Consider the following 11,665-nt stretch of genomic DNA (forward strand, 5'->3'; position numbering starts at 1 on the left):
CGTCGCCGGCTGACTGACTAGGAAGTGGAAGTTTCCCGCCCACTTTTTACTCAACGGGTTTTGTTTACGCTGCGCAGTTCGGAACTCATATTGTTCGATTAATAATAATACAGTTTACTAACGGTTATGAGGCGGTCAACAAGAAGTTCAAAAAGCAGAACTTTGCCACAAAATGAAGGAAGCAAGTCTGAGAATGGTGAGCGCTCGTTTGTGTGCCCGACGAGACCGGTAGCGCATTAACGCCGGGGTACACAAAGACCCTTAACTGGCGTTAACATGTTACATTCATTGATGCATTCATATTAAATGAAAATATGTGCTGTTTTATATGACTAGTTATGTCGGCGGAGCCCTTAGTGTTGGTGTTAAACTTGTTTATCGTGAACACAATGGCCTACAACGCGTTCAAAATAGTAGGAATTGGGGTTGAATTGACACTCTTCATGACGTTTATTATAATTATGACGTTGGTAGTTCCAATTTATTGAGATGTGCCTGTATATAATAAAACACCCTGCCTCAAAGACTGCAGCCATGTTGACATTGCAAATGAGAATCAGTTCACAATTGCCTCACATGGACAAATAATGGGTCAGGTTTTAAAGATATCAAATATATTTAGAACTTAGATTAAGATATAAAATAAGACAACTTGAAGTCTTGAAATGCCAGCATTTTTTTTAAACATCCAGTAGGTGTCAGTAATGCGAACCATCAGCCTCATTTGCTTAAGATGCCCTGAACTTGTAAGTGCAATGGAAAGAAACCACATGGCCCACAGGAACCTTTTGCTACAAGGAACTCAAAGCCCCTATTAAAGTACCTAAAATGTTTTGCTACTCAGCGATGTCATGTTTAACCATGAAGGTACCTAAATGGTTCATTGCTTGGTTATGTGATGAAGGTACTTAAAATAGATCCATGTCCAGCTTTGTCATGAAAGTACCTAAAGTGGTTCCCAACTCGGCTATGTCATGAAAGTACTAAAAGTGATTTCCTGGCCAGTTTAATCATGAAGGTACCTAAAATGGTTCCTTGCCTGGCTATTTCATACAGGTACTAAAAATGGTTAATTGCTTGGCTAAGCCATGAAGGTACCTCAATTGGTTCCTCATCCAGCTCACTGATTACTGTACCAAAAAAAGTTCATTCTACAGCCAGGTCATAAATGTGGAGCTAAATCATTAATGTACCTGAAAATGGTTCCATGCCTGGCTATATCACGAAGGTACCAAAAAAAATAAAATACAATCCTTGCCTGGCTATGTTGTTAAGATAGCAACAATTATTCTTTGCCCGGCAAACTAAGGTGTTATGTGATATGTCAGTAGTATGGCAGTGGCAGGGCGATGAAGGCCAGTGGGAGGCGTACTCTCCATCCGACTGCGCCCTGCTGGACTCGGCCCTCGCCTCGAGGAAAACCAGCATATCCCTGACTTTGGGTTCAGGGTCGGTCTACCAGGTGGACCTGAAGAAGATGGTCCAGGTCAACCCCGTCACTAAGTACAAGAGGAAGATCCGCTCGCAGACGCTAAAAGGAGGTGAGGGTGTCTTTAACATCCATTTATTATACATTTGACAGCCATAAAAGTATCCTCAGTGTCATTCTTCCAACCTGAACTTGGATTACTTTGCCGAAAGTGACCCAAAATACACAAAAAAATAAAATCAAATTTGGTGTGTATTTTATATGGGACAGTGGAAAGAAGGGATGCCACCACTTTTGCACAGGTCGCCCCAAAACATGCATCTGTTGATTTTTGACCTTGAATATTTAAAACTACTGATAGTTTTTATCCCAAAATGAGTGATGTAAAACAAAAAGATACACTTTCCCTTTTTTCGGAAACATTGATTCAGGAAGGTTTCATCCATCCATTCTCTACACCGCTTATCCTATTCAGGGTCATGGCAGCCTATCCAATCTTACTAGACTACACCCCAAACTTGTCACCAGTCAGTCACAGGGCTCATACAGAGACAGACAACCATTCAGACTCACATTCACAGTCACTGGGAACTGAACCAACACTGCCTGCACCGAAGTCAGGCAATGTACCACTACACCGTCAGTGACTTTAGGATTGATCATTCATTTATTATTGTCAGACAGGCTATTACCGTATTTTTCGGACTAAAAAGCGCACCGGATTATAAAGCGCGCTATCAATGAATGGGTCTATTTTCATACATAAGGCGCACCGGATTATAAACGGGATTAAGCGAAACAAAACAGTCAGATAAATCACTTATACACACATCATAATATGTTGAAGCACAGTAAGTATTACTCAGCAAGGCTCCTCACTACGGTAGCCGTAACGCTCCGACAATCAGGCTTCGTAGTTTACCAAAGTCATACTAACACATTTTGACAGATTTGAGAAAATTTAAGGATTTTAAGTGTCCCTTATAGTTCATAAAAATAAGGTAATAATAGATTTTCTTTAACCCTGCGATATATATTGCAATGTTAGAAAAATACAGGATAACATAGACGTAACATGAAAACCAGCACACATTTCTCTTTTTCCCTCTTTAGAAAAACAATGCTCAGTAGAGCATAAAAGTATACCGAGTAATTTGTATGAAGTCTTCCTATATTTAAATGCACTGTAGTATTGAGCAGCAGTCCAGCCAGCTATAAAGTTAAAATCATTTCTTTTCATGCCTAGTTATACTGTAGTCATTCGCACATCCCTAACACTATTCATTTGTTTTTAATCAATCTGTTATTTTTCACCTATGTTTAAACATATGCATTAGTATTTCTAGATTTGAGTGCATTAGTTTAAGCTAAAAGTTGTTGTGTACACCTGAAGTTTGTCTCTTCAATACTGCCATGGCTCTCCCCCCTCCTCCCATAGGTAATCGGTGGTGACATCCATTCGTTCGTCACATTCTGAAGAGATACAGTAAATGTAGGCATGTAATTTTTTCCCGTGTCCTCATTAATAATTATCATACAAAAAAAAGTATATAACACTAGTCTCTCCATGTGTGCTGTTTTATGGGTCGTATTACCGTAATGTCAGTGCTAATCTAATTAGTATGTTCAACCAGGTCCCTCTGATGGTCATTTATTAATATTATAGTTGATTGACTACATATCATTACACCAACACTTTGCAGGACCCTGTTATGTGGCTATTGCGCATACATTGCGCTGATGATTCTGAAACGATATATTGTGCTAGTCTTATGCTATTCATTGTTGAAAAGTGAGTGTGAGCGATCCTTGGTCCTTGTGTTGCTCTGTGATGATATGCCGGCCATTCCAAGTAGTCTTTTCTGTAAACTTCTGCTCCAAACTCAACAAAGCCCTCATTCCTGGGCCTTTCTTAGCTGTCGGCTTGTGCATTCTGCAGAGAAAAAAAAAAAAAAAAACCATGGTTAATAATACCTGAAGCTATAATGTCGCTACTAAATTTACTGAGTATTTACTGAGCCACTTTGGGTCAAATGCAGTAGTTGGCGGTTTATAGTTCGCTGATGCAGCGGTAAAGGCAAAGGAGAAAATAAATTAGCCTTGTGTTAAGTGCTAAATCTCACCTGTTGCTTCCGAATTAGCAGATGCTACAGAAGGTTGGTGTGTCCTCAGGATGAAGCTTTTTAGTGATTTTTTTCAATATTCATCTGTGTGAGTGAGACATCATTCGCGTCTACTAACGAGCAGAACCGCTCCATGCAAAACAAACATAGCGCGAGTTACTACTGTCTATGCCCATGTTTAGCTTCAAGCTACGTTAGCAGAGAGACAGCATCCATCCATCCATTTTCTGTACCGCATAGCCTCACTAGGGTCGCGGGTGTACTGGAGCCTATCCCAGCTATCTTCGGGCGAGAGGCGGGGTACACCCTGAACTTGTCGCGAGCCAATCGCAGGGCACATATAAAGAAACAACCATTCACATTCACACCTACAGGCAATTTAGAGTCTTCAATCAACCTACCACGCATGTTTTTGGAATGTGGGAGGAAACCAGAGTACCCGGAGAAAATCCACGCAGGCACGGGGAGAACATGCAAACTCCACACAGGCGGGGCCCTGGTCCTCAGAACTGTGAGGCAGATGTGCTAACCAGTCGTCCACCGTGCCGCCGATAGAGAGCATCATATAACAGAAATTCTACCTGTTTGAACTTCTGGACTTGTTTGGCGACATATTTGTACTGAGGATTTTTTGTGTGTGATAGCATTGATTACCTTCGTTCTTACCTTCGTCTGTTTGTGTCCCTCACGATTCACGCTGGCAGCGTTGCAGGCAGCTGGCTGCGCGCTTTGTCTTGAACCTTTTCTTCTCTGGGAGACCAAGCTACGCGTCTTGGCGGAGGCAATAAATAACGCCACCTACTGACCGTCGTGTAATAACACAATACATTCACAGCGAGGATGAACAGATAGCGGCAAAATCTATTAGTGGCTGCCAAAGTTCACTTGTGGCGGCCCACCACAAATAAATTTATATATGGGAAACCCTGAACAGTATGTAAGTTTTAAAATATTCGCTCTGTTTGTTGTATGATGTTTCCAGAAAGTTCTGATGACACCGGAGGAGACCCAAGTGCTCCCAACGGGGATCCGATGGTGGTGAAACAGGAAGCAGAGGATAGCGAGGAGCAGCTGTCCAAAGGCAAGAGGAAACGAGGCAAGAGCCAGGCCAGCAGCACCGCAGACAAGAGACTCAAGGAAGAGACGCTGAGCGAAGGTGCGTTAGATTCACACACCTGAGCGCGCTTGCAAGGATAGACAGCCACTGATGCACTCCATTGAGCAAACGGGAACAAAATTTACGTAATAAGCGCATTACTACACAAGCTGCACAGCCACAACCCACTCCAAGACTGGCTACCCACACACGTTGGAAGTAGGCATGGGACAGTATCAGGTTTTGACGGTATGATAACCTTGAGCAATAACACCGCGGTATTGAAATGAAAGCTCTAAAATCTTTTTTTTTTTCCCCCCCGCTTATCCGAGGTTGTGTCGTGGGGGCAGTAGCTTTAGCAGGGAAGCCTAGACCATCTTCCCAACCACTTCAGCCAGCTCCTCAGGGGGGACCACCGAGGTGGTCCCAGGCCAGCCGGGAGACAGTCTCTCCACCGTGTCCTGGGTTGTCCCCGGGATCTCCTCCCGGTGGGACATGCCTGGAACACCTCACCAGGGAGGCGTCCAGGAGCCATCCTAATCAGATGCCCGAGCCACCCCATCTGGCTCCTCTCAATGTGGAGGAGCAGCGGCTCTACTCTGAGATCCTCACGGATGACCGAGCTTCTCACCCTATCTCTAAGAGAGAGCCAGGACACCCTGCGGAGGAAACTCATTTCGGCCACTTGTATCCGGGATCTTGTTCTTTCGGTCACGACCCACAGCTTGTGACCATAGATGAGGGTAGGAATGTAGATTGACCGGTAAATTCAGAGCTTTGCCTTTCGGCTTAGTTTACCCATGGTCTCAGATTTGGAGATGCTGATTGTCATCCCAACCACTCGACTGCGAACCGCCCCAGTGATACTTGGCTTGATCATGGCTTGATAAAGCCAACGGAACCACATAATCTGCAAAGCCACCAAACCGGACCACTTCTACGCCTCGGCTCCGCCTAGAAATTCTGTCCATAAAATTAATGAACAGAATCGATGACAAAGGGCAGCCTTGGTGGTGTCCAACTCTTACTGGAAACATATTGGATTTACTGCCGGCAATGCGGACCAAACTCCTGACACCGGTCGTACAGGGACTGAACAGCCCGTATAAGGGGGTTCAGTACACCATACTCATGAAGTACCCCCCACAGGATTCCCCGAGGGACACAGTCGAATGGCTTCTCCAAGTTCACAAAACACATGTTGACTGGTTGGATGAACTCCCATGCACCCTCGAGGACCCTGCCGAGGGTGTAGAGCTGGTCCACTGTTCCATGGCCAGGATGAAAACCACACTGCTCCTCCTGAATCTGAAATTTTACTTCCCAACAGACCCTCCTCTCCAGCACCCCTGAATAGACCTTAGCAGGGAGGCTGAGGAGTGTGATCCCCCTGTAGTTGGAACACACCTTCCAGTCCCCCTACTTAAAACGGGGACCACCACCTGAGTCTGCCAATCCAGAGGCACTGTCCCCAATGTCCATGCAATGTTTCAGAGGCGTGTTAACTCGGACAGCCCCACAACATCCAGAGCGTTTAGGAATCTCATTCACACCTGGGTTTTGCCACCGAGGAGCTTTTTAACCAACCCCAGAGATCGGAGAGCCCACCTCAGAGATCTCAGACTTTGCTTCCTCATGGGAAGGCGTGTCTGTAGAATTGAGGAAGTATTCTCCCCACCGACTCACAACGTCCCGAGTCGAGGTCAGCAGGACCCCATCGCCACTATACACAGCGTTGATGGTCCACTGCTTCCCCCTCCTGAGACGCTGGATGGTGGACCAGAATTTCCTCGAAGATGTCCGGATGTCGTTCTCCATGGTCTAACCAAACTCCTCCCACGCCCAAGTTTTTTCCTCAGCAGCCACCAAAGCTGGCCAGCCGGTACGCCTCAGCAGCCTCAGGAGTCCCAGGTGTGTGTGTGTGTGTGTGTGTGTGTGTGTGAGTGAGTGTGAGCACGCGTGCTTGTATACATGCGTGTGAAAACAAAGGTTTTTACCTGACGTGCAAGTATGAAATCAAAGGTACTTTTGAATCTTAAACTAGACGTTGCTTTGAATCCTACACCTCTTACGCACGACATAAGAAATCCAAGTTATGTTTGATTCTCACACCTGGCTTGTGCTTATGAAACTAGAAATGCGTTTGATTCCTTCACCTATTGTGCATGTATGAAATTTTGAGTTTCATTTTTCACATCTGGCGTGTGAAATCAATGGTGAGTTTGATTCTTACACCTGGCGCAGGCATACTCAAATCAAAGGTGTGTTTCATTCTCACTCCAGAAGTTGTGAAGACTGTGGTCATGAAGGGAAAAGCTCCAGTGGACACGGAATGCAAAGCCAAGCTTGGGAAGGTACCGCTGCTGTCTTGAAAGACGCTTAAATTTTATGCTGAGAAGGGTTTGGATCGGGGTTAGTGTGTGCAGGCTGCTTTGTGTCACTATGTTTGTGTCTTCCGGTTAGGCTCACATTTACAGCGAAGGAGCGGACGTTTATGACGTGATGATGAACCAAGTAAATTGCTTTGTTTGAAGGTGAACATATGTGCAAACAAACAGACTCATTTTATTTTTTTTATGCAGACCAACCTTCAGTTCAACAACAACAAATATTACCTAATTCAACTGCTTGAGGATGACGCGGCCAAGGTGTTTAGTGTGTGGATGAGGTGGGGCAGAGGTGAGTGCCTGGTGGTGCGCTCGCATAGTGGCTCGATTTTGTGGGGGGGGTGGGTTTATAGACTCTTTGGTATTCCCCAGTGGGCAAAGTGGGTCAGTCCAGCCTGACATCCTGCGGTGGAGATCTGCTCAAGGCCAAAGATATCTTCAAGAAGAAGTGAGACGATGGCCGACTCGTTTGTCTTTTCATCGGGTGGAATTTTGTATTTTTAATTGTTGTTTTTTTGTCTTCAGATTCTTTGACAAGACCAAAAATGAGTGGGAACACAGAGCGGGCTTTGAGAAGGTGGTTGGAAAATACGACATGGTCTACATGGACTACAGCACAAGTTCAAAAGTAGAAAATCTACTTTTACTCTCTTTTAAGCTTTTACATAGCATTTTCATTGTATTTTACCCGCTTTTGGCTTTATGTTTTCCTTATTTTACTTTTCCCAACTTTTATCCTAATGTCACCTGGCTTTATCCCTTTTAAAATCCTTTCTTTTCTGTCCCCTTTTTCTCATTTTTCATTATTTCTTTGTCTTTTTTCTCTCTTTTGCCATTTTCAAGGGTTTTTGCTTATTACTATTTTCATTCATTTGCTTTGAGTTTACCTGGTGTCCCCTTTCCTTATTTTTAATATGAATTTTTTATTTGTTTCTATTTTTCTTCTTTCCCCCTTTTGATTTTTTACATTTTAAAATATTTTTCAACAATGTTTCCAATGTTGATTTATTTCACCTTTCACCCTTTTTCAAGTATTTTTTCTTTTTTTTTACTTTCTCCAATTTTAACCAATTTCCCATTTTTTTCTTGCAACTGTTTATTTCCCCCTTTTTCATTTTATTTTTCTCTTTTTTACTTTCCCTTTTCCCATTTTTTTCTTTTTGATATTTGTTTACCCTTTCGTCTTTTTTAACATTTGCATCTGTTTCCCCTGTTTTCATTTTTCTTCTTTTTAAAACTTTTTTTAACATATTTTCCCCCATTTTTTCCTCTTGTTCCACTTTTGTATTTTTTACATTTTAAAATTATTTCCAATTTTCCTTTTTATGATTCATTTGTTTCTTATGTTGTTCTTTTTTTGTTAATTTTTCCCCCATCTTTTTTTGTATTTAAATCTCCTTTTTTATTTTCTTTCAAGGTAGATTCAAGCACAAAGAACCAAGGCATGTCCTCATGCCCGTCAGGTCTTTCCACCCTGTTTATTTTCCTCTATGCAGGAGGAGAAGAAGACCCCGGAAGTTGCCAAAGCGCCAAAGAAAACCTCCAAGCTGAACTTGACGGTCCAGTCTCTGCTGGAGCTCATCTGTGACGTCAAAGCCATGGAGGAGGTGGTGCTGGAGATGAAGTTTGACACTCGCAAGGCTCCTCTTGGTCAGTCCAAAACAATTGCATCTGCACTTTTCATACACATACAACGCTTTTCTTGCTATTGCTCCCATTTAAATCCATATACAGTGTATGGCATTTATTATTCAGCTAGTGGGTGACTGGTTAGCACATCTGCCTCACAGTTTTGAGGACCCAGCCTCGCCTGAGTGGAGTTTGCATCTTCTGCCTGTGCCTGCATGGGTTTTCTCCGGGTACTCCGGTTTCCTCCCACATCTCAAAAACATGCATGAAAGTTGATTGAAGACTCTAAATTGCCCGTTGGTGTGAATGTGAGTGTGAATGATTGTTTGTTTGTTTCTATGTGCCCTGCAATTGGCTGGCGACCAGTTTCATTGTGTACGCCGCCTCTCTCCCAAAGATAGCTTGTGTTGGCTCCAGCACGCCCGCCACCCTAGTGTGGAAAAGCGGTGCGGAAAATGGATGGATGGATATTCATGTAGAATTTACACATACTCTGCTGCTTTTTTTTATCTCAATGTATGCTTATTTTAGTCTTTTGTGTTCTACTGTAGGCAAGCTTACCTTGGAGCAGATCAGTGCCGGCTACACGGCTCTCAAGAGGATTGAGGCGTGTCTGAAGAGGAAAGATGGTGGCCGTGAGCTGGTGGAAGCCTGCAACCAGTTCTACACACGTATCCCGCATGACTTTGGGTGCGAAGAATACTAATAATAAACTTTATTGTAGTAACATAGCGGGTTTTTTTTCAACATTTATCCTCTGTCTCCCTCAAGGCTAAAAACGCCACCTCTCATTCGGACAGAAGATGAGCTGAAAAAGAAGATTGATTTGTTAGAGGTAACGTTTTGAGTTCAGTGTGCGATTAATCATGTTTTGCCGGTGCTTAAAAGTGTATGTTTGGAGTCACATTTAATCAATAAAAAGTCTTGGCTTTGATCAGTGGTCTTAAACAAGTTTTAAAAAAGTCTATTGTGATGTAGCATATATTGGCGTTTGGATAAAACGTAATTTATTTAAGAAATAAATTTGTCGAAGCAGCGCTGCTTCCGGTTTAGTCGGATTTACATTTTTACCGTTAAAATCAAACTAATGTTGTCTTGTAAAGGACACCACGTCACTTTTTATATGTATAAAATGTAGGAAAAGCGACGACAAACCTTTTGTCAGTCTCAATCTAAAGGTTGCTACATTTTACGCAATACGAGTGACAGAGGTCTTCTTATTAAACTCAAAACAAACAAAAGAGTCAGAAGAAGAAAAATTGTTGTTGTTCATCACGCTTCCTTGGGAGGTTATGACCGTTTCTCTCCCTGCCGGTTTTCTGGATCTGCTAGCAAGTTCAGAGAACTCACGTTTGGCTGGAGCGGCTTATCAAGTTGCGGGGGAGTCACTGTGACACCTCAAGTTGCAAGGAGCATGTCCGCAAAATTGATATAATAAATGACTCACCTTCAAATAGAAGTCTAATGAGTGTGAATTGTTTTGTGACAAGCAAACCTCTGCCCCATTGGTTGAATATGTCCAAGCAATCGTGTTGTTTGTAGATAAGTGGAGTAAAGCACAAAGCAACAAACTACGCAGCTGCATGTACTCGTTATTATACATTTAATTAAGGCACACGCTTCTAAATAACAATATACTGTACTGTAAATGTATTGTTTATTATGGAAGAAATCATATCGTATCAGATTCAGATAGGCCGATACTCAAAATCTGTTGACTTGACTCAGAATCTGGTGCGATCCCGACATCTCTAGCGTCTACCATTCTCCCGGTAGTTCCCGAGCAGTCAGGAAAGCAGGAAGGATTGTGACTGTTCGATGTGGACGCAAAGTTTTTTTAACCAGTTCGGAACTGGTTAAAAACTGTACTGGCAGGCAGAAACTCTGTGGTCAGATGTGCTTGAAGCCTTTTTCACTCTGAGATAGATACAATCACGTTATTAACAGGCATTATCGCAATCAGTCGGTACAGTCCAAATCTCTACCATAGGCCAAATTTATACCATCGATCACATCTTCCATAGATACTGTGCACCCCTATTCAAAGGTCATAAAAATCCATTTTTAATATGCCATGCTCAGGCACTGAGGGACATCCAGGTTGCGGTAAAAATGGTTGAGAGCACCAGCGACGACCACGACGAGCATCCTCTGGATCGCCATTACCGCGCCCTCAACTGCCTGCTGGACCCCCTGGACCCCCTCAGCCAAGAATACAAGGTCTGCATTTTGAGTTGGAATGCATTTCCACCTGTTTGTCATTGATGGATTTGACTTTTTTTTTTGTTTTCATTTTTCCACGTGAAGGTGATCGAAAAGTACCTGCAGTCCACTCACGCCTCTACGCACTGCGACTACACCATGAGCGTGCTGGACATCTTCGCCATGGACCGCGACGGCGAGAGCAGCCACTTCCTGTCGCACATGCACAACAGGTCTGGATGGACTAAACCGATGGGCGTCTACAACCGTGAATGTCTTTTTTTTTTTCATTTTTTTTTTTGCCAGGATGCTGCTGTGGCATGGGTCCCGTCTCTCCAACTGGGTGGGCATCCTCAGCCAGGGGCTCAGAGTGGCGCCACCTGAAGCTCCTGTCACAGGTTACATGGTAGGAAAAGTAATGTTGAGCACAGACCTCCGCTAAAGCTTTAGTGGAATTGATGAGTGAACGACTACCATCTAGGACAGTGATTCTCAAAGTGTGGTACGTGGTACACGAAAGAATCACTGAATCAAATGAGTGTTTTTTTTTTGGGGTGGGGGGTCATCCAGTACAGTACATTTGTTAAGTACAGTTCAGTTGTATTTAACTGTATCTTTCAGAACTGTTTTTAAAAAAAAAATGTTTGGTATAATTTTTATTGAACTTAAGTGTAATACATTTTAATAGACTCATGCTTTGTCAAAAATTGGATTTAGGTACAATTTTTATTGAACTTAAGTGTAATAAATTTTAATCTATTAGTGTTTTAGGTGCGGCACGGTGGCCGACTGGTTAGAG

At 43.1% G+C, this 11,665-nt stretch overlaps 1 protein-coding gene across 6 annotated transcripts in view; it reads left to right on the plus strand.

Moving 5' to 3' along the window:
- parp2 (poly (ADP-ribose) polymerase 2) overlaps positions 1–11,665 on the plus strand; it is a 17,271-nt gene continuing 5,606 nt past the window's right edge. For 2 of the 6 annotated variants that reach the window (XR_009791905.1, XR_009791904.1), the window contains exons 1-13: positions 1–196; positions 1,329–1,541; positions 4,535–4,708; positions 6,932–7,002; positions 7,112–7,162; positions 7,231–7,327; positions 7,408–7,483; positions 7,561–7,663; positions 8,532–8,685; positions 9,216–9,354; positions 9,436–9,499; positions 10,747–10,884; positions 10,972–11,272. Coding sequence is in view for 3 of the 6 variants with exons in the window: in XM_061798516.1 (XP_061654500.1) it covers positions 127–196; positions 1,329–1,541; positions 4,535–4,708; positions 6,932–7,002; positions 7,112–7,162; positions 7,231–7,327; positions 7,408–7,483; positions 7,561–7,663; positions 8,532–8,685; positions 9,216–9,354; positions 9,436–9,499; positions 10,747–10,884; positions 10,972–11,099; positions 11,173–11,272 (1,578 nt within the window). In the remaining 3 variants the exon portion in view is untranslated. Of the gene's footprint in view, positions 197–1,328; positions 1,542–4,534; positions 4,709–4,731; positions 6,560–6,931; positions 7,003–7,111; positions 7,163–7,230; positions 7,328–7,407; positions 7,484–7,560; positions 7,664–8,531; positions 8,686–9,215; positions 9,355–9,435; positions 9,500–10,746; positions 10,885–10,971; positions 11,273–11,665 lie in introns of those variants that run through there. The other 4 variants (XR_009791906.1, XM_061798516.1, XM_061798517.1 and 1 more) reach the window with 4 other exon arrangements.

Source organism: Phyllopteryx taeniolatus, chromosome 14, assembly GCF_024500385.1.
Source record: "Phyllopteryx taeniolatus isolate TA_2022b chromosome 14, UOR_Ptae_1.2, whole genome shotgun sequence".
NCBI classification, from domain to species: domain Eukaryota; kingdom Metazoa; phylum Chordata; class Actinopteri; order Syngnathiformes; family Syngnathidae; genus Phyllopteryx; species Phyllopteryx taeniolatus.